The following is a 21,164-nucleotide window of genomic DNA, read 5'->3' on the forward strand; positions in this document are numbered from 1 at the left end:
AGTATCTCGCGTGTCTTCCTTTTTTTTTTTCAGCATTGCATAGTCTCGATCGATATATACCGGCGAGGCACGGTTAGTTTTTGCACATTGGGCTTTTTGGATATTATTTTTCTTCTTCTTCTTCTTTTTTCTTCATTTATATCTTCCCCTGTGTCTCTACACTTTGGCGGGTTTGGATAGCCCAGCCCGCATTTCGAGGGCTCTCTTATATGGCGGAGCGATGGGAGGCTGGACAGGATCTAGAGAGACGTAGTCCTCGGGAAGCTGGTAGGAAGCGTCGGAGTCAAAGGCCGATAGATCGCCGCAAGCAATAAAAGGTGCAATCCACCGGGCTCCATTTCCCATATTGTTCCCTTCAACCTCGTCATATACCTCCACTTCCGTGATTCCGCTCTCGTGTGATGTCGCCGGCGTCGATACAGCGCTGCAGTCCCAAGTTCCCTTTTCTGATTGCATGGTTGCTTCAGCGACAATTGGTAGCTGCATCTCCCTCTCTCGCACCAGCGTATCCAGGCGCTGCCCTACTCCGAGCGGCTCCTCTAGACTGGCCTGGAAGCCCGCTGGCGGTCGAAAGTTCAAGCATACAATGAAAGCCTCCACACTGCTCGCTCTGCTACTTCTCGGCTTCGCCACGATGACTTTTTCAAAGAAGATTTTGAGCTGCGCATACAGAATGTCCACGTTTCGGCCCCGGAAGATCTTTGCGACAAACTTGCCGCCCGGCTTCAGCACGCAGAGTGCGAGGTTGAGCGCGGCGAAAAGTAGCTGCGACTGCACGTATATGTCAAGATCGTGAAGGCCCGTGACGTCGGGGGCGCCATCGCTAAGAACGAGATCGACGGGATGCTGAGCTTGGGTGCCTGCGACGGCGGCAGGATCGTACGATGGGTCGAGCGCAGAGAGGAGCAGCGGCACGGTGGCGGGATGTGTGATGTCTGCCCGCAAAGTCGTGATGCCGGCGAGGGGGGAGATGGGCTGGAGATCGATGGAGACGATTTTGACATCTCGGCTGGCTGCTGCGTCCACTCCATTGTTTTGCGCCGCCTCATCGCCAGACCAGGTGGAGTTTTCTATTGATTCCTTCTGTTCGGGCGTAAAAGCGTCGGAAAAGACACCGAGCATTTGCTGGCGCACTTTGGCATCGCGATCTTGCCATGCTGAACGGCCGAATTTCTCGCCTTTGATGAGTACTCGGGAAAGGACCTGGGACCAGGAGCCAGGGGCGGCGCAAAGGTCGACGACACGGGAAACGTTTGAGAAGAGGTCGAACTCTGCAGGACGGAAAATATTTTAGTAATAAGTCGTTAGCTTTGAGATTGAGAGAGGTAGGTACCTTCGTCAAGCTGGAGAAGCTTGAATGCGCTTCTTGCACGCCATCCTTGCTCTTTCGCGAGCCGGTAGTAGGCGTCACGCTTGTCTTTGGAGGATTTGCCCATTGGTAGTGAGTCCTTTTATTTTGTTTTCTGGCTGCGGTGTAGAACAAAGTTGTTGGCGTTGGGGAAATATACGGCATGAGAAAAGAAGTATTGGAATATTTCATGTGCAACTTTTTCTGCCCCGCGATGTCATTTTCGGTGGTCTAACTAAGGTCCAGGTACGGGACTTACCTTTGTGGCGCTGTGGGGCCATATTTACGTCGGAAAAGCGATTGTTGGACGCCTAGCACTACTACCCTGGATTCTAATGTGAATTTGCGGCGCGATAATCAATTGCAAAGCTTTTGTTTATGATAGACATTAAGATCTTAGGAATGTGTAGACTTCAATTTAAATTTATTATATTTGACTCTCTCGCTGAAGAAGAGCGGACTGAGCAGAAGTATATCAACAGTATCAACACATTGAACTGGACCCTCTTCTATTTTTGCTACGAGCACCTAAATAACCAACTCGCCATACTCTTCTATTACTTGCCGAATTCCCATCCAGGTCAAACACGCTGAAAACTAGTAAGGCAGCATTCTCTTCTTACACAGCTCCAAACTCGCCACCAACAATTTCCAACGCCTGCCTTAGAAGTGACAACACCTTCTCGTCACCATGCACTCCCAACGCCTTCACAATCAAGACGTACAGCCTCAGCAGATGCTTCCTACTTTCGCTCTTAGCCCCTTCAAGAGGTGATATCGCTTCGCTTTGGCTCTGCAAATAAACCACCTTTTGTAGAGTCCACAGCAATTCCTTTCTCTGACTTAGAGGTTGCGGCATCTTGCCTCGGAGTGGCTGGTCAGACACATAGGCGCGGAGCGTCAATGCGCATCGCAAAACTAGATACGGTGCTGCGGAACAAGCAATGCGCGTTCTACAAGCAGAGTAATCCGCCATAGGTTTAGCAGCAGATGGCTTGTGAGCAGCCGGTTCGTCTACTGAAATGAGCAAGAAGAGTTCCTCAAATGCGACATAGGCCATCTTCGTGCGCAGTGTCGGTGGATCAGATATTGTGCGCCCGGTCCGTGGTGTATATAGCTTAGACAGCCCAGCTTCTCCATCCTCAAGGGCGAGCTTGTCGGCTGATGGCGGTTCATGGATGATTGATGTTTTGAACAGGCTTTTAGTGTATGCGCTGCGAGTTTCTTCCTTCACCTTTTCTGACCCTATCAGAGGGATAATCAGCTCCACCAGCTTTTGGAAAGAACCAATATCTGCCGCTTCGTCATCTCCAATGTCCGTTCCGGGTGGTGTATTGCTACAGTCAGCACTGAGAATGCCATCTGCAATCTCAGCAATCAACTGCCAGATGTCTTGGATTGTGGCTGTGGGTATGTCAAGATCATCGAGCTTTGATAGTGTTGCTTGTATGACTACCAAAGCAGTAGAAGTCGCCAGTTTCCAGGGCTGAATAGATCTCGTGGTAATGGGAAACTGGTATTTGAGAGAAATCGGCCTGCAGAGGGCGGATAAGGCGGTGACGACCGATCCGCTCTTATAGATATCTGCATCCGATGAGTGGCTAACAATGAGACTCTCCAGCATTTGCATGCTGGCTTTTGACATGGCAACATATGTTCTCTTTGACACAGGTCGGGACTCGTAGTCTTGATCATAGGCCAAGGTCACAAATTCGGCAACTTGCACGATCAGGGCCGATGGCACGCCGTCGATATCGGTCCGAATCATTTTCACTGCATCCAATATTTGTGCCTGAAGCTGCGTCAAATTATCAATATCTGTGGCATAGCTCCCCACAGAAGCTTCCTCAACAGTCTTTCGCAGCAAAGCAAGGATTCGCTGAACCCTCTCTACGGTTAGATCAGACTTGATGAGCCGGTAAACTTCTCGAAGAGCCGCCACATATGCAGTTAGACAATTTTGGTTGTCCGGAATCTTCCCGTCGGGTGATTTAGTGATTGGGATACCACGGGACCATAGATCCCAAGCAAATGTGACCGTTGTCTCGTTGAAAACGGGCTTGTCCTCATCACCCGACTGAGAGAGCACGTGCCCCAGCGTTTTGAAAGTTGCAGTGTTGATATCGAGGACCTGAAAGTCGAGCAACGTAGCCAAGTGTTCTAGCAGCTCATTCCAAAGCTTATTGAACGATGAGTGTGCGGTCAATACCTCTAGGTTGTTTCCAAGCAGCGTTGATATGCCATTTAGCACAACCACCGCGGTGTCATGCCACTCCGACCTATCGTTTTTAGCAGCTTCTTCATCCTTAGTTCTTCGTAGCTCTTCTTCAAGCGAGGTTAGTAGTTTAAACACAACTGACTTGATGCATATTGACCAAGCTTCAGGACTGAGTCTCTCGCCATATGCATCAAAAATTCGGAGCAGTGTTTGGATTGCAGTATTGCGAAGCTCGACCCTGTCATCTGAGGCGACGGCTGTAAGTCTCAAAAGCAATAGCATCCATAAGGCGGCGCCAGATCCTCGGCCGCCGTGGTCTGCTGCTAATCGCTCTAGCGTGTCCACATCAGCGTCTTGAAACAAGTCAATCGTGATATCCAGTGACTTGTCCTTGCCAGATAGGAAATCAGACAGGGCCCAGAAAAAGGTCACAGTCTAATAAGTGTTGTTAGCGTCATAGCTCCCTAAATTTATCCTGTATCAGGTCCAGACTCACCGTCAATGCAATATTCAGATCGTCATTTTGTGAACTGAATTTGTAGAGTGTGTCGACCAGAATTAAGAAGCATGAGTTGGGCAACGATGGTAGAAAATCTGAGCAAATGAGCTGAAGTGAGCTGAAAGAAGACCGCACAAGTTTGGAAGATCGTGTGCCCAGGTTCCGAGCACTGGTGACTGATTCCTTGTCCTCTTCCAGATTCTCTTCTCTCGTTTTGAAAACGCTTCCGATGATATCAAACGTGACATCCCAGCCGCTTACTAGAGTTTGCCCACAATCTTCGATAATACTTCGCAGGCCATCCAAAATGATTCTATGAATCTCAATATCGGTTGTCGCATTTGCAACGGAGATATCTCGGCCGCCTTTCTGCAAAGATTTCAATGAGTCACGGAGTGCTCCCAGCAATCTGAGTTGAATAGCCCCTCGGACTTCAGGGGATTGTCCGCCCGCTGCAGTAGCTGCTTCGAGCGCCAGTTTTGCGAGAATCTCTGAGGCTCTTGTTCTCACCGGTGGGCTAATGGCGCTCGAATCTAATGTCTGAATCAACCTCTGCATTAGGGAATTCCAACCTGATTCTTTTGGATCGTATGCCAGTAGTCGTTCTAGATTGATCATGGCAATCTCCCCGAGCTTGGCCAGTGCAAATTGAAGTTCTTGATTGGATGTTGTCGAGGATTGGCTAGAGAAGCTGAGCACCCGCCGATGCTGCCCAGATGAGGCTTTGCCCTGCTGGCTCTGCTGTGGCTGTTCTGTGTTTGGTGTGCTTGAGTTTGCTTGGCCTTCATCTGGCAGTAAGCCGCAGATGGCTTGAACCACCTCGATAAACGACTCGTTGGGAAAGTCAACACTGCTTTCGATCAATCTAGAGGCGGCCGTTTCCACCGATCGAACTTCGGTGCTGAAGTTCGCCATGAGCGAATTGGCTTCTGTTTCGTTTTGGTAATCTTGTCCGCCGCGACCTAGAGACTGATTCCTCCCTGGGGCTTTTCCGGTCACATAGAGCACAAAGTCTGCCTGCTGTAGCGTCTCCAGTATGATACCCCAGGCGAGCCCAAGCGTCGGACCAAGTGCAATGCCAAGATTGAGTAGAGCTCGTAGACAGAGGAGGTTACGTGTATTAAGAGTAATTGATGCATCCATGGACCCTTGTCGCTGCCTCTCAGTAGGGCTCGACACCTGTGTCAAGCTTTCGACGCTTAAAAGGCCACGGGCATTGCTAAAAACGCTGTTCTGAGCTTCCGTTGGTGTGGTGGCTACCGATCGTGACTGGCCGGCATTGAAGCATGCACTCAGAATATTTGGAGGCACAGCGGCTTTTCCAAGTGTAGATAAGAATGCATCTCGCGGCGTTGTAAGCTGCAACAGGCCTGCAACATGGGCAAATCGTTGAAATGCGCGAACCAAACCGTGGTAATACTCTGAGTCCAGGGCGGCATATAAAAAGGTCGAGCATGTTGCCAGGATAGCAGGCCAGCACTCGTTGACGATTTCCGAACAAATCTTGACCTCTGCGTGTGCAGGATGATCTTCCTGCTCCAGAGGATTAATCGGCACGGGGTTTCTCTTAAATGAAGCCGATCGTTCCCGCAATCCTCCGCGAGGCGGGGCTTCTGCTTCTAGCTGGGACGGAGCAGGTGAGCTACGTCCCATATCCTGCCTTGATGTTTTTCTCCGAGCTCGATTCTCGTTAGGAACTGTAAGAGGTAGGATAAACTTGGCAAGCCCGTCTGACAGCGATGAGACACATGCTAGTATCAAGCTGTAGATATACGATTCAGGAATAGCCGGTGCTTCGGTTTTGTCCAGCTGGTCTATACAAGGAACGCGTACAGAGCTCCATTGTATGCTAATGCCTACGCTGGAACCCTCCAATCCAACAGAGCCGCTGATTATTCCAGTAACACTAGTAGCTTCGATCAAGGCTGGGTCTGCAGATAGGCCAGAGCTTCCAGAAGGATCGGCAACCGGCATCGTGGATTGATGGCCTAGACCAATTACTGCTGGCTTCTCAGTACTGAGTCGAACAAATGTCGCGGTAAGTGTTTTGATTATATCCTTCTCGCCCTCCTTGGCGTCATACATGGCGAATATGCGACGGACAAGGGCATGTTCAGCAAATATGCCGCGAAATACTTCCATGCACAACGCTCGCTTCCACACAGCGGTATCTTGGTCCAAGAGGGTTGTAAGCAGCAAGAGCGCATCGCCGCACTCTGAAGGCAAGACGCTAATATGGCGACGCAACAGGGTATAGAGAATGCGTACGAGTCTCACAGTTGTGGCGAACGATGGCCTCCCTTTAAGAGCACTCATCAAAAGAGGCATAACGCGCTCGCGGAGAATATGGGTTTGCTCAGGATGGCTCGTAAAGACGGCTGCATGATTTGTGATGACTGACTCGATCAACTCTAACCCAAATGTTTGCTGCAAGCCTGAAAACCGTAAAAACTCGGACCGTTGATTCTCAGTCAAGAGGCATAAGTCATTGAAAATCTGGTACAGTTAGCTTAGGTCAAATGCCTGTTGAGGTAGATGGGTTGCTAACACGATAGGCATCCAACGCGGCTGCGCGAAGCTCTACTTTACCATCCCCAGATGGCGCTTCTCCCACAATAGGGGCATCAATATTGTTCTCTGCTTTAGTTAGAATAAATGAATATGCGGATAGCAGATCAAAAGACTCACTATCTTCGGCAACTACTTTATCAAAGACTGAAACAACCAGCTGTTGGAGGGTAGCAGCTGAGGTATTATTCACAATGGCATTCTTGCTACTCTGCAAGATGAAGCAGATATTCAAGGCAGTGACAAGAAGGTCGCCATTCAAATCTGACGAGTAGTTCTGCAGCAGCGAAGGCAACGCTTGCAGAATCTTTAACTGAACGTCAAGCCCAGCCGATGATGCCTGCATCAACGACTCCAAGACCTGGTTGAGCTTGGCCCTGGGCAGCGCTTTCGCAACGATGAGCCGCTGCAGACAGACTATCGCAATGCCGGTGAATTTTGCATTCTTGGTTCCACATGCGATAATAAAGGGATTCACAAAGCTGGACTTTTGGGAGAGCACTGAGAGGTTCAAGTCAGTAAAGCATCGCTTCCATTAGAGGGATCCACTAGCACATACGCTCAGGAGCTGTGGCTTCGGACACATTGCCGAGGCCTTTCAGCTCCTCTAGGGATCTTTCAGCTGCCTAATGAAGGAATTCGTGAGCAAACAAGAAGCCATATGCTTCCAAAGACGAAGCCACAAGATAAAAATGCGTACCTGTCGAAGGTCACTGTGTTTCCGCTTGCTCTCCTGAATGAGATTAGCTAGCTCCGTGGCCAGAAGCTGCGTCGTCATCTTGGGTGAGGCCGAATAGTCCGCCCATGAGCATTTGATGTAAGTGCAGCCTTTATATCGCGTTTCTGCAGCTTCGAGTGGGAATAATGGGTGGTTGTCACAAGATTATGCTGCTCACGAGCTCTAATTAAGTTTCATATAAAATCACGGACAGCGCAACGGTGTCGTGTAGGTGGTATGCTTGGGTGCATCATAGCGGCAGAATTTACTCACCGCCTTTGTACTCTTCCATTATAGTACTAGTCGTGAAGCACTGGGGTGCGACAAGCTGCTAACGTGCTCTCTAGGTACCTTTTTAATTGTATGGCCCTCTCCATGAGTTAAGACGTTGAGAAGAGATCTATTCAGGGACAATGCTTCCTCCTCGGAATGTCATATCTTAATTTACAAGATTCATCTCGCGCACGAGACATCTCAACATAAACCAATGTCAAAGCTTGCCGCATTCATAACGCTCAAATCATTTAATTCTATGCTGAATTTTGAAGTATTGCGATGCGCTTTTTGTTGCACTACGCATGTCTCGTTCTATATCGCCGTAAATCATCCTATCATATCCGCATACAATATATTTCCACTTCTTTCTCGTCTCTCACCTGCCTACCCTCCCCAACGGAGGATTTACTATGACGTTTGCTATAACGTCGAATGCCAAGCATGCCTAGCTGCAATGTACACTCTAGCTTTGGGAGGATATGATGTGCCAAGCTTATAGTACTTGTCAAAAGCACTTTAAATAGTGACAAGGGGCCGCACATGATCTGTGATCTGAGTTGCCAGTAACTATGTTTTTGGGGAAAGCATTCTATGCTAATCTCGACAATTTGAAGAGTTTTTAAAGGAAATTTCGTCACACCCAGTTATCCCAAGTATCGGCTGGCACAGTATCTAACCAAAGCCTAACCAAACCACGCAGCCTTGAATAAGCGTTAGCAAAGCTTTCTGACCACAGATGGAGTGATGGCATACCAAAATTTTAAATCAAGTAAAACAACGTTTTAAAGAAACTTTACATTAAACAGGAACATTCGTAAAGAGATATGATACCGATTCGCCATTGTGGGTTCGTCGAATGGCCTATCAGAGGTCAGCGTAATGAAGAGGACAGTGAGCAAACATGATCATACCTCGGCAAGCGTGCCAGCTACGTCAATGACCTTGATTTTAGGGCATCGCTCAGTTTTATCGCCAACTGCATCACACCTAGTTAGATTACAGACATTTACACGAGAAGCAGTTTTATGGAACGTACGAGGAACAGCTGGATTATACGTTAGTAATTCGTCGTTAAAAGGAATGTCCAACTTCATTCGATATTACTTACTGTTGGTGACAACAAGGCCAGATAAGCAGGAGTTGTTAATAGTCTCAATAGCCTTGCCACTGAGGATACCGTGTGTGACAATGGCAAACACTTGACGCGCGCCGTGCTGGTTGAGGGTCTCTGCCGCCTTTGCGAGCTGTGGGAATACTATTAGCCGCATGATCATAAAATGTCAAAACTTGAACAGTCACATACAGTTCCGCAAGTGTCTGCCATATCGTCCACAAGGATGGCGACCTTATCCTGAACATCGCCGACGAGCACCATTCGACCAACAACATTGGGTCTTGGGCGCTCCTTGTGGATCAGAGCAAAGCCAGTGTTGAGACGATCAGCAATCGATGTGGCACGCTTCGCACCGCCGGCATCAGGAGAGACGATGATGCAGCTTTCGGCATCCAGGTTCTCACGAATCCATCGCAAGACCGATGGCTCGGCATACAAGTTATCTACGGGGACATTGAAAAAGCCCTGGATCTGCGAGGCATGCAGGTCCATAGTAATGACATGGTTCTAAGGCATGTTAGATCGTCAATCAGAATCAAAGGAGGGGCATGAGTTTAACGCACGCATCCTGAAACTTGCAGCATGTTTGCTATCAGCCTAGCGCTGATGGGAGCACGGGACTTGTCTTTCTTGTCCTGTCGTGCATAGGGGAAGTTGGGGATGACGGCTGTGATACGTCTAGCCGACGCAGTGCGGCAGGCGTGAATCATGATGAGCAGTTCCATCAGGCCATCGTTGACATCGCCAGGCGCTGTCGACTGAAGAATAAAGACATCTTCATCTCTAACAGACTCGCCAATCGACACACTAGTCTCTTGGTTGGAGTAGTTGAGGCTCATGGTATTGGCGATGCTGATGCCAAGTCTGCCGCAGAAAAATCAGTCCGGTTCTTGTAGACCACTGACTCATCTGTCCCAAATCTCATTTTCTTCCGTGATTTCCTTTTCCATCTCACAGCCACCTTACTAGACATACCGATTAGCGACCAGAGCACTGAGCTCTGGGTGGGAGCTCCCAGATATGAGCTTGATTTCGTTCGCCATTTGGTCCAACATCGTTAGTGAGGGAGCAGAAGTTGTCTCTGCAGGGAGAAAAAAGTAGAGAAAAAAAATTAGTGGGGGCGGATGAGTAGTATAGTGAGTGGTGAGTATGCAGGAAGAAGCAAAGCAGAATCTGTGATGGATGAAAGGAGCAAAATGGCAGAGTTATGAAGCTTGCTGTTGATGGCAATTGAAGTTAAAGAAGAGTCTAAATTGACTTTTTTTCTGCTCCGACGGATCGCCGCCGTGACGAAAGTTTGCGGCGCAGACTTGTTAGACGCCAGTATGGAGTACAAGCAGCAGATTGACGCTCGGGGCAGTCATGTGACAGCCGCTTTGCGCGTTTGTTTGGCACTGTACGGAGTATCTCGGAGCGTCGTTTGTATTGAGTGCGGAGAGGCAATCGCCACCAAGTACATGAGCTCGGCGCATCTTGAAGTAAACCCGCACGGCGCATCGAGTCCATGAATCATATACGCGAATTGTCAGAGCTATACTGCAGCTAGTGTTACGAGCCTCTTATGTTCCATCTATCCTGTGATTTTCTATACAGCAGCAGTTTTTGAACATTTACTGGACGCGAGCTGTGCTTTCGGAGCATGCCATGATATGATACAGCTGCCAGGGCGGCACTGAATTGGATCTGCCGGAAGGCGGATGATAAGGCAATTCATCGGCCGCGAAATTGATTGTTGATGCTTCAGCTAGTGGTATATGATTACTACTGTAAGTTGCGAATCATTCCGTGAGCGCCGGCTATAGTGCCATCGAAATCACCTCTCCTTTTTATAGAATATTCTACACTACAGATAGCCATGTCTTCTGTCAGGCAATCCCCCTCTCATCGGCCGCAGCGACCTAGCTACTCTGACTCAATGGCCTGTTTCTCTCTTGACGAAACTTCGCTAGAGTTTCGTCAGCTGCGCCTGCTCGTCGCTGCCACGGGAACCCGGCACTCTTCGTGGGCTCAACCACTCGTGGTGCGGCTTTCTAAGGATCGCCGTATTGAGATGAGAGCTGTGGTTGATGATCCTTCTCCGAGACTTAACCAGCTGGTTATCACCATTCAAAATTCACCTCTAGGCGGTGCGCAGCTTGATTCAGAAGGTTCTCTTTTCAGGCAGTCTGGACTAAACATCTGCGATCTAGTCGACTGGGCTGATCTCTTGGTTTGTGTGCCACTTGATATGAATGGCATTGGCAAAATGTTGGCTGGAGTGGCAGACACCTTCCTTGAAGACCTCTTGAGAAACTGGAATAAGGCTGAGAAAGGCGTGATTATGGTGCCTGGAATGGATGACAACGTGTGGCTGAGCCCGGTCGTCCAACAGCAGCTGGATGAACTCCAGAGAACACGGCCTTGTATCCATGTCATGGAGCCCATCTTGTGGCACTATGAAGATGCGGCACATCCTCAGCAGGCCACAAATTGGAGTGGATTTAGACATCTACTCATTCTCATCCAAAATCAAGCCGATTTGCTAAACCTTGGTCGGGATGTCGAAGGGGCTACCAGAACGGTTGCTGTACCAAATGGCACAAAGGCTCTCCCGGGGCTACCGTTCGAGTTATGGAGTAGAATACTGAGATTTACCGGAGATTGGGAGCTGGCCAGTGCATTGGGTATCGAAACCAATCTTCCGATGCCAACAGAATGGAGCATGCAGGCCGGCGGTTTGGGCAATCCTTTACTCGTTTATACCCACGAGCTGAACTGGACGATCCTCTCAAGCGATACGGCAGCTATATGTGCGAAATTATCTGACGCACCAGCGGACTTCCACATTTTGCCAGTGCTAGCTGTAAAACTGGTTATACGGTTCGCCCTTGTCCAAGTTCTTGCTTACTTAGAGGCCAATCACCCCCGGTTGTTCAAGGCGTTTGATGGCGCTTTTCTTCCAACGAAAGCATCGGCATATTATCCCCAGATTGAGGTTCTAAATTACTGGAAGAATAGTCAACATTTTCAAAACCGACATGTATACGGTACAGAGGCCATAGATGGTGCGTCTAAGAATGGCCATGTGCAGGTATTGCAGTGGTGGAAGCAGTCGGGGCTACCGCTGCTGTATACCAAAGTCTCGCTAGAACAGGCGAGTAGCAACGGTCATCTCCTAGTCCTTGACTGGTGGCTCTATACTGCAGCCCAAGATCATACCATTGCCTTACACTCGGGAAGATCGCTATTATGGGCTGCCAGGAATGGCCACGCGGACGTGCTGCGATGGTGGCATGCTTCTGGGATAAGTGCCGGATACGAAGGCGGCGTGGCCTTGGTAGCCAGCAAATACGGACACGTCCATGTCTTGGAAACATGGCGCAAGTTGAAGGGCGACGAAAACGTCGTCTTTGATGCGGAAGAAGTGATTTTTACAGCAACAGCCTACGGACGAGTAGACGTCCTGGAGTGGTGGCGCCGATTTTCCCAGGGTCGGCTCGACGATATGAATGGGCAAGGGGTGGAAGTTGTCTTCCGAACGCATAAGATCCAAGAGGCCGTCAAGGGCAATTCCGAACATAAAATAGGAGTTCAAGAGTGGTGGTTTCGTTATAGACTGAGTACGGAGAATAGTTCTCGAGAGGGATGGCCTCCTCATCTACGTCTCTGAGTGCTTTAGACGGAGTATCTTGGGCAGGGTAATACTTTTCAGCCCTCTATTTCTGTATATGAACGTTATTTAACGCTGTGACTATATCGTTAGCTATTTTAGAATGATCTGGATCTAGTCAATGTAACGGCTGACTTAGTCATGTAATGCTATTAAGACTCCTGCATCTTGCCCCTAATTGAGGCTCAATCACATCCCCATATTCTATGACAGTCCGGAGTAGTAATTTTAGAAGCTATCCTCTATACTGGATCCAGCTATTTTCACTCCCCGTCACGTCTAGTAGCGGAACAGGTGTCAAATCCTGAGCTCCAGCACCAGGCGATTCGGCGCGTGGCAAAAGTGCAAATGATGGATCAGGTTCCTACCGTAGCGGCCTCCACCCTGCCATCGAGTCATTCCCTTCCCCGTTGGCCTGCGCTCCGTATTACAGTTTCCCTAGGCCAATAAGTTGTTGGAAATTGAAATGAGCTTCAGACTAAGCCGTGGCCGACTGAGACTTCAGACGAGTTTTGGCGCGCACATGGCGCCCTCCCGAGCAAGGCGTAGCTACATGCAAATGAACATGGCATCTCCCATTTTGGAAGCGTAACTAATATATTTGAGCACCCAACTCCAAAATTGTTGAATAAGATACAGAAAGCAAACAAGGGAGTAAAAAAGAAGGCAAAAATAAGTTCTTGTATGCGAACGGGCCAGTCAAGGGGCCGTGCTGCAATAGATCGATCCCGTTATGGCAAGTCAACGGGCTCCGCATTGAGCCGTAATTATATATCGGCATGGATAAAGAGACGAATCACGCGCACGAACTGACCAGGAACAAGAAAGATGACGCTGAAGATTAGCGCTCGTAGGGCAATTCTACAAGTTGACTGGCCGGCAAATATAACAAGCGCTATAATTGCAGGCTGTTTGTTCATCAATTGTTGCTGTCCTCATGGCAGGCTTCCATGAATCAAATATAATGGACCACGTCATGTCTCGCTCTCTTTGAGACGATGCTACCGAAGCTTCGGATGTCTCTGATTCCAATCAAACGGCCAAAACGAACAAATGCCCGGGGTTAACAGGCGGCGGATAGGCGGACAGTCCTCGTGCTGCCGGGCTGAAAGTTTGCGACTAAGACAGTGAGCCTGGTCTTGGCTGTGCTAGTAATGTTCGACGTCTGTTTGTCTGTTTTCTCCGCTTGGGCTGTGAATCAAGTCTTGGTTGTGTCATCTTATCTATACGCATCCTGGTACATGTAGATATCTTGTCTTCACTTATACGAGTAGTAGATTAGTAAAGGCAAGGAGTCGGGGATATCTAAGTTGCAAGTCATAGATGACCGACGATCTGGCCTATCCCTTGCCTCGCGAGCATGAAAATCTTCCCCTGCATACTTGAATGCAATTATAATCTGCTCCGTAGTTCCGGCTGCCTCCCGTATTGAAGCAAGTGCTAGTATAGAAGTATAGATGCTGATACTGCTGCTTCGTAATTAGAAGGGATGAGAGACAAGAAAGCCGCCGATCAGAGCCACTTTGAACATGAAATATCGAAGCGTCCTATACCTTGTCAACTTGTGTAATAACACATCCTAGCCGATTTGTTGGTCCTTGCGTTCATCATCGGATGAAACCATCTCTTACCGAATCCTCTAATATGTGCCACAAAGGTTGACGGGAACACCGCAGCTGTGCCACGGCATCTCCATCGAGAACATTCAGCCGCTACCCACAATATCTGGCTATCGTGGCAATTAAGTGGCTTGATGAAAGATCAGCGGCTTGTCTCTACAGACATAGGGGTAGTATTAGGGATGCGCTGAGCGCAGCTGGTGCTCCGTTCCCGTCAATCCATGTTCAAGTTTGCAGAGAAACGTGGCCACCCCAGAGCTGAGGCAAGCGGTCTAGGGACCTCCCTGTAGCTGCAGGAAGGGGATGAACGATGATGATTTTGACAGTTTGCTCTGAGATGTCTCAGTTGAGCAAATCCGCCGGCTTTGCTTGCGCGCGTAGTACGAAACATGCAGAAAATCAGATTCCCCAGATGAATCGACTTTGTGCCTCGGGTAGCTCCACGAGCTGCAGACTGGATATTGCGGCCTTCTTATTTGCACAGCAAAAACGCCATCTGCGGGTGATTATTACCTACATGCATGCAGCTGTGCAACAGGTAATGCATGCTGTGTAGGTCAGCCATCTTCAGCTGTCAGTTTCTGTGTTCGGAGATTCGGCTGATAGCCGTGCATTGCTGGACGACAGGACGTTGTTTGTTCATGTTTCCAGATTTTGATGCATCAGCTCTGATATGTATGCCCGTGCATGCATGCAAGTTAGGGATGTTCTAGTGGCTTTCAGCGGCCGATCCGGGCGCCTTAGCACGCTGAAGCCCTGGAAATCGTCACTACGAGGCATCGCTAAGCAAGGAGCTGCCGCGGGGGCTGCCACCTCAGGCACCTGCAGCGGGAGGGGCCTCTGAAGGGGGGATCCCTGGAATTGACCTCACTTCTCATTTCCCACCTCTGCGCTGTTGCTCGTCGCCACCACCCGGACGTCATTCTGTGCTTGCCATGTGGTGCGGCGCGCTGCAGAAAGGCTGAGTACGGTGCTCTAGCCCCCAGAGACGGGTCCCCGCGGAGATTAGACGCGTCGTCGCCCGATGGCTGGTCAGCGCAGGAGACGACACGACACCGACTCATTGACTGGGATGACATCGTGCCCGCGTCTGCACAGACATAGAAGCCTCCCAGACGGTCCAGAAGGCGGTTCGGGCTGCGTCTACGCATTGAGGCATTCTGTGCCACCGTTATTACTCGTCGCAAAAGTCCGTGTTGGTACGAAAATATCTGCAAGCCCGCCGCGCCGGCGCTGCCCAGGCTTAGTGCTACTGTTGACTATTGACAGGGAAGACAAGGCCGCGAGCATGGGTCTGCCGTGGAGATCGTGGCTAGCGGCACCCCAGCAAAGCCCTCCGTCCGAGATAATTTGAAGGCTGCCAAGCTGCCTCGCACAGGTGACAAGTACCGACACGGGGCGTTGATTGTACAAGTACTGTACGTGCAGAGCCCGGGGCATTCTATGGCGTGCTCGTACAGCCCTCGCCCTCACTGCCGACGAAGGAGTCCGCCTGGCACGTTGGCCATTGGCACGACTCATCTCCCGCAAGCTCTTATACATGGCCCTTAGCTTCAGTCGACAGGCACACGCTACCGCTAATAGAGATAGTACGGAGTACACCAGCGGGTGTGGTGCATGAATGCGCATGTGTGTGTGTGTGTCTGACCACTGATACTGCCGACCAATTCCAATCTGTTGCCGGGCTTGTAGCGAGAAACTCCTGTATGGCTTCGGTAACCCTTGCTCTTCGAGGAGTCGATGGCGCTGCATCCAAGTCGGTGATCTGTTGTGAAGCCCTGTAAACTTTCGGCATCATCTGAGACAATCCATATTGCTGTCGACGACGGGGTTGTTTCCCTCCCCTCTTGGCTCAGCCAGGGCTGATTCTTTCGCCTGTCCTTCTGCCACGAAGAAGCGGGACAAGGAAATAGGGAAAAAAAGGGACAAAGCTGCCATCGACCACCGGTTACCCGCAGAGGCATCATTTCCCGGACGACGCCTCTTTTTCTACAGCACGGAGCACGTCCAAGTGCCTGCGCATGCTGCCAAGACCTTACCTTATTTGTATCCTCGCATCATGCTCCCTGGTCGTTCATGATCGGCTGGTCGCATTGTGTATATTGCTCCAGGTAATTACAGTGTGGAGACTTGTTGCGGATTCTGCAGTGGTCTAATCAAGCATTGCAGAACACTAGACCTCGCTTCACAACATCCTGGACGGCACCCGCAGCTTTCCTTTTTGTTCATTTACACGAGAGCCCCCATTCCCGATCTTGTCAGTCTCGTTTTGCAACTCGCGTCTTTTCCCCGCCATAACCGCTATCCATCCTTCCGGCTGGGCAGAGAAATTCTGTGCTCTTATTGCGCCTTCTCTCTGTTTCCTTTCTCTCTGCTCATCTATTGCTCTGTACAGGCAAAGCGACGGCGAAGATACGCGATAAGAATGGGGCCCCGCTAACAAAGCGGCATTCGCGAACGACAAGCTATATTCTGCTTTTCTTTTCCTGTTCTCTTTTTTTCTGCAATACCCTCATATTCATACCCCAGCATCAACGTCTTATTGAGTCCTCGAGGTCCTTGGAGTCTAGAGCACAGCTGGACTGATTCATTTCGTCTCTTTCACGACTTATTCGAACCATATTGTCAGATGACGGAAAAGTAGCACGACGATAACCAGGGTTGAGACGGACCTCTTTTTTTTTTCTTAGGGCGCTTTGGAGGGAATCTGACAAGATGAGGAAATTCAACTTTTCCAGACCGGCACGTAAAAAGCCGCAGGAGCCTCAACCGCCAATACCGCCAATGATGCCCATGAGTAAGGCTCATAAAATCCTGGGCTCGACACCACTCAGCATCGATGCTTCTTCAATTCACAGCACCCCACAGCCAACCATAAATGTTGCTAGTAGTGTTTACGAAAACTCGACCCTGGACGATCTGGATTTTGATTTATCTAGCGGCCAGACAAGGATGGCAAGGACTGATGCCGACTTGAGAAAAGAGCGTGGACCATCACCTTCAAATCTGAGGCTCAGTGCTCTCGCCGATAGTGTTGGCTTTGGGGCAATGGCATTGCCTGGAACCCTCAAAAAAGCACAGTCATCTTCAACTATTAAATCTTGGCACGACAAATCGAAACATTCGCGGTCCATCTCACGACAAGCCTCGATCCCGATTATGAATAATGGCCTCTCCGCAAAGACACACCACTTCCAAGATACTGACAATAATAATGAATCTGCAAAGCTACGAAAAAAGCCCCCGAAACTCGAATTTTCAAGCGTGGGACCGACCCCTCGATTGTCTAAGAAAGAGTCGGATACCTCTAATCCCAATCTATCAAATGGCTCAGCCAAAACCCCTACGCTCTCATCTCCATTTTCCACTCCATCTCATCGGCAGAGCGATTTACGCGGCATGTTTAAACGGCGAACAAAAGACAGCTTTCGATCTTTCGCTGCCGAACAATCCCCACCAGGCACAGGGGAGGCCCGGCGAATGACGACACAGCTTTCAGATAACGGGCTCTCCACATTATATGACCACTATGAACAGATGACCTTCCGGCATGGCCTTGACGACGACGACGATTTCACAAACAACACTGCTCACAAGACTGACCCAGCTGATGGTCGGACGGAAGGGGAGTGGCGAGAAGTGCCACCACGGCAAAATCTCGATTGGCTTCACAAGCCCATAAGCGAATCACACGATGCAAAGGCAGTGGCCCAGTCAGACTACTCTTCATCGCCAGGTGATGGAGCTAGAAGTGTTTCGAGTAGACACACTCGAACTTCAAGAGCCTCTAGGATTACCGACGGAGGGATGGTGGAAGCTGATTTCCAGGAGAAGAGCGTGCTGCTTCTGTCTTCTGACTCCGAGGAGGATGATGATGGCAGATCTTCCACTAGGTTGGACCACATCCCTCTTCCTCATCCAACCAGACCATTACCAGAAATACCGAATAAGTCACGACCACGCCAGCCTTCAGGGCGTGAGTCAGGTATGGCAACGAATAAGAAGACGAGCTTCGCGCCCGCCAACACGTACATTGCTATTCCCGGCACTGAACGCAAACAAAGGCATTCGCCTTCTCCTTCCCGACTGAGTCTCCCCTACAGAGACGGCGCCCGTGCTCCCTCACCCAAGCCTTCACTTGGATCTACAAACTCAACAGGATCAGGCATGACAAGTCAAAACGGCTATGGGGCAGAAGACTCTCCCCCCTGTCACTGTTTTGCCTGCACGCCGGCCGTCTCAGGCGGAAATGGATCGGCAAAAGGCGTTGGCACTGCTAACCAGTGGCCCCGGGTCTTCTTTGCGACGCGAGTCCCTTGCTACATCATCAGACCAGCCCGACGAGCCAACACCACCACTCAGTCCCTCCTCAGCCAACTTCTATTTACGATCCGCTCGGTCATCCATTGATGATTCTGGCAGCCAAGGTCGCGTCATGACGCTTACCCGCCAAGAGGAGATGCTCATATCTGCGCTCCGCAAGAAGACTCAGGCCATGCGTGAAAAATCGCAGTTGGGGCCTAGCAATCGACCTCCGTTAGACGGTCGACAAGGCAGAAGACACGTCTCAAGCCCATCACAAGTAATGGTGACCGACTCCATGCTTGATTTTGATTTCCCCGCGCCCCCGTCTCATAGCTCAAAGCATCGACAATCCGGGGCCAGTTCGTTGATGAGTGCATCCATTCCGGAACACCCCTACAGCGAAGATGAGCAGTATCGAGCACCCTCTCGCTTGACCACAGACACTTCATCTGAAAGAGCATCTTTTGTGTCTTCCACTCGCGGTCCGGAAGAGTACCCGGAGCAGCATGATATCCGTGTCTATCTTGACCAAGGCAAGCAACATAATGGCCAGTGGAACCAAGTTGGTGGCGACGGCCAAGCTCTTGAAGACTCAACCAGCTCATCAGGATACCATGCCATGTCTTGGGATCATCCAGAGGATAAGCGCACTTCTAGGTTCAAGAACAAGGCAACACGGCAGCAGCCTCAGGCTGAGAGCGTCATATCAAGCCCCAAACTTACCCGCCTCTCTGAGGATGGCAGTGAAGACGTGCCCCGACCAGACAGCCCGATATCCAACGAGACCTTCTCTCAACCGCGGCCGCCGCGCCGTGCTGCGATGAATACAGCACGTTTGAGTGCCGTTGGATTCGTGCGAAGAGATACCGAGCCGGGGTGGTGGGGAGACGACGACTGAATGAGAAAGGAGATATCCTCCAAGTCTCACACTCACACATATAATTATCCACCTATACCTTCTGCTTTTGCAACAACCTTCCCACACTCATATATGCTTCTCTACACCCTCTACCCTTTACCGCAGTCTCGAGGAGCGACTCAAAAACACAACCATCATTCGATTCTTCACCGCGTTATATATCTTGAACCTATTATTATTTTATAATATCTCTTTCTTCTTCTTCTTCTTCTTCTTCTTCCCCCCCTTTTTTGTTCTTTACGTCACATTCTACTACATATAATGGGTTAGCTGTTACTATTACCGACAAACACATTTAAATTGATACCCGGAGCAAACAGCATTATCGGAAATGGATTTTCTTTATGTCCCCTTTTTCTCTTCATTTATTTTCCATCTTTTTTCCATACATGATTGAGGATAGACTGGAGCGAAATCAAAAAGATCAAGGCTTTGGGCTAATATTTGCTGCGTGTTGGAAAGGAAGGCTGAGAGGGCGCTATGATTGATTGATTGATTGATTGGATTAGGTGGTGAGCGGGAAAGAGTACGAAATTTCATGTTTAGTTGGTTTTCATGTAGCATCGACTTATGGCGCAACTGATATGAAAGAAGTTAATAACTCCTTAGAAAGAAGTGGACGATTTGGAATGTGAATTATGATTTTCGTGCTACCAAACTCTGAATGTGAGATATGAATGGGATGATTTGAGCTTTAATAAAACCTGCTACGTGACTTCTTTGTGCGTGGTGGTGTTGATGTGGATTTGTGTTTGTTTGGCTGAAGGAGGGGTCTCCACGTATGTCTGTTGGCCCTTTCGCTTTCCCGTCTAGAACGTCCTTCCGCCTTTGTCTTCTGTAGTCTCTTCGATAAACTCCTGAGGGAATCATGAGTATGTAGAGCCTTCAGGAGGCTGGGGGATCTTCTTGTTCGCCGGAGACGCCATGTATCTATGACGCTGAGTCAGCTTTGATCTTGCAGTCCTATACTCTTGATTGTTCGCAGGAAAAGCCCACCTTCGCAGCTCAATCAGGACCATCTCCATGGTATTATCACGCTTCCACTGGGCCAGGCAGGGGAGCTGCTTCGGATCGACGACGCCGTTGTGAGGGTTGACGCAGGGGAGGTTGACTTGGCTGACGAACTGGATGGAGGGGGGCTCGTCGGGATACTTTTCGCCGCAGTGCATTTTCAGGCTGTAGATGCGGTTCTCGTGTGCGGACTGCAGAAACGACGTTGAAGGTTAGCTTCTTCTCCTGATTCTCAATTTGGCGAAACAGCTTTCGGAGCTGAGGGAGGGATGAGGTCGTGTTTTGCTTCTCTTCCAGCGCAGCGGGATTCTAATCACTAGCTGTGCATCGACTTATACGGCGACATTCAAACATTCAACCCGTGTGTAGATGCCGAGACAATGTGTTTTGTTTCCAGAGCGGTTGAGTCAAGTCTTACATGAGGAGGTCCCAAGATGGTGCCGTTCCAGTTGGACATGAGCAGGTCGTCGCCATCTTCCAAGCCGTAGCTGCAAGCTTCAGCTCCGAGACCCTTTTCGCCCTTTTCAAGCTCCTCCAGCAGGCGGAAGTTGCGCGGGACCTTGGCAGACATTGTCCTTGTCTTCTGTTTTCGTTATCGATCCGGCGATGCGTCTTTCGTTGTTTGTACTCGATATTTACGCAGCGCAATAATACCTGCGTACCAGCTGTTTTCGTGGATGCGTGTATTTCTGGTTCTGCGATCAAACGGAATCTGGCGCCGTGGAAAGCGGAGGATCTGTCGGTCAGGGTCGGGAGCGGTTCGTATAAATCGTCGGCGTCAAGTCTTGATATACCTAAAAAAAAGGGTGCAGCGCAGCTGTTCCTGGCGCGGGGCAGTTTGTGAATGGAGAACGAAAGCCAAGGAACGATGCCCCGCCGAAAACGAAGACGCACAGCAGGCGGCAGGGAGAACAGATGAC

General features: G+C 49.8%; 7 protein-coding genes across 7 annotated transcripts; 3 read left to right on the top strand and 4 right to left on the bottom strand.

Moving 5' to 3' along the window:
- Positions 1-156: 156 nt before the first annotated feature.
- TrAtP1_001027 (uncharacterized protein) lies at positions 157-1,436 on the bottom strand (the record flags this gene model as incomplete). Its single annotated transcript, XM_014090958.1, has 2 exons — positions 157-1,271; positions 1,334-1,436. The coding sequence occupies 2 exons, from the start codon at positions 1,434-1,436 to the stop codon at positions 157-159; spliced, it is 1,218 nt and encodes a 405-aa protein (XP_013946433.1).
- A 347-nt stretch (positions 1,437-1,783) lies between these two features.
- TrAtP1_001028 (uncharacterized protein) lies at positions 1,784-7,557 on the bottom strand. The gene is made up of 6 exons (XM_066110828.1): positions 7,334-7,557; positions 7,193-7,259; positions 6,754-7,134; positions 6,614-6,702; positions 4,063-6,561; positions 1,784-4,001 (listed from the first exon to the last, which is right to left on the bottom strand). The coding sequence occupies exons 1-6, from the start codon at positions 7,409-7,411 to the stop codon at positions 1,968-1,970; spliced, it is 5,148 nt and encodes a 1,715-aa protein (XP_065966901.1). The 5' UTR covers positions 7,412-7,557; the 3' UTR covers positions 1,784-1,967.
- Positions 7,558-7,766: 209 nt separating this feature from the next.
- TrAtP1_001029 (uncharacterized protein) lies at positions 7,767-10,042 on the bottom strand. The gene is made up of 8 exons (XM_014090960.2): positions 9,717-10,042; positions 9,305-9,605; positions 8,931-9,248; positions 8,736-8,871; positions 8,664-8,672; positions 8,539-8,603; positions 8,381-8,488; positions 7,767-8,328 (listed from the first exon to the last, which is right to left on the bottom strand). Exons 1-7 carry the CDS (start codon positions 9,794-9,796, stop codon positions 8,426-8,428), a joined length of 972 nt encoding a protein of 323 aa, XP_013946435.1. The 5' UTR covers positions 9,797-10,042; the 3' UTR covers positions 7,767-8,328; positions 8,381-8,425.
- Positions 10,043-10,193: 151 nt separating this feature from the next.
- Positions 10,194-12,585, top strand: TrAtP1_001030 (uncharacterized protein). Its single transcript, XM_066110829.1, has 2 exons — positions 10,194-10,867; positions 10,931-12,585. Exons 1-2 carry the CDS (start codon positions 10,597-10,599, stop codon positions 12,388-12,390), a joined length of 1,731 nt encoding a protein of 576 aa, XP_065966902.1. The 5' UTR covers positions 10,194-10,596; the 3' UTR covers positions 12,391-12,585.
- Positions 12,586-16,724: 4,139 nt separating this feature from the next.
- On the top strand, positions 16,725-18,419 carry TrAtP1_001031 (uncharacterized protein; the record flags this gene model as incomplete). The annotated part of the gene is made up of 1 exon (XM_014090962.2): positions 16,725-18,419. The coding sequence occupies one exon, from the start codon at positions 16,725-16,727 to the stop codon at positions 18,417-18,419; it is 1,695 nt and encodes a 564-aa protein (XP_013946437.2).
- A 25-nt stretch (positions 18,420-18,444) lies between these two features.
- TrAtP1_001032 (uncharacterized protein) lies at positions 18,445-19,717 on the top strand (the record flags this gene model as incomplete). The annotated part of the gene is made up of 2 exons (XM_066110830.1): positions 18,445-19,193; positions 19,696-19,717. The coding sequence occupies 2 exons, from the start codon at positions 18,445-18,447 to the stop codon at positions 19,715-19,717; spliced, it is 771 nt and encodes a 256-aa protein (XP_065966903.1).
- Positions 19,718-19,850: 133 nt separating this feature from the next.
- TrAtP1_001033 (uncharacterized protein) lies at positions 19,851-21,112 on the bottom strand. The gene is made up of 3 exons (XM_014090963.2): positions 20,663-21,112; positions 20,230-20,435; positions 19,851-20,163 (listed from the first exon to the last, which is right to left on the bottom strand). Exons 1-3 carry the CDS (start codon positions 20,813-20,815, stop codon positions 20,100-20,102), a joined length of 423 nt encoding a protein of 140 aa, XP_013946438.1. The 5' UTR covers positions 20,816-21,112; the 3' UTR covers positions 19,851-20,099.
- Positions 21,113-21,164: the final 52 nt, after the last annotated feature.

Source organism: Trichoderma atroviride, chromosome 1 (genome assembly GCF_020647795.1).
Source record: "Trichoderma atroviride chromosome 1, complete sequence".
Classification (NCBI taxonomy): domain Eukaryota; kingdom Fungi; phylum Ascomycota; class Sordariomycetes; order Hypocreales; family Hypocreaceae; genus Trichoderma; species Trichoderma atroviride.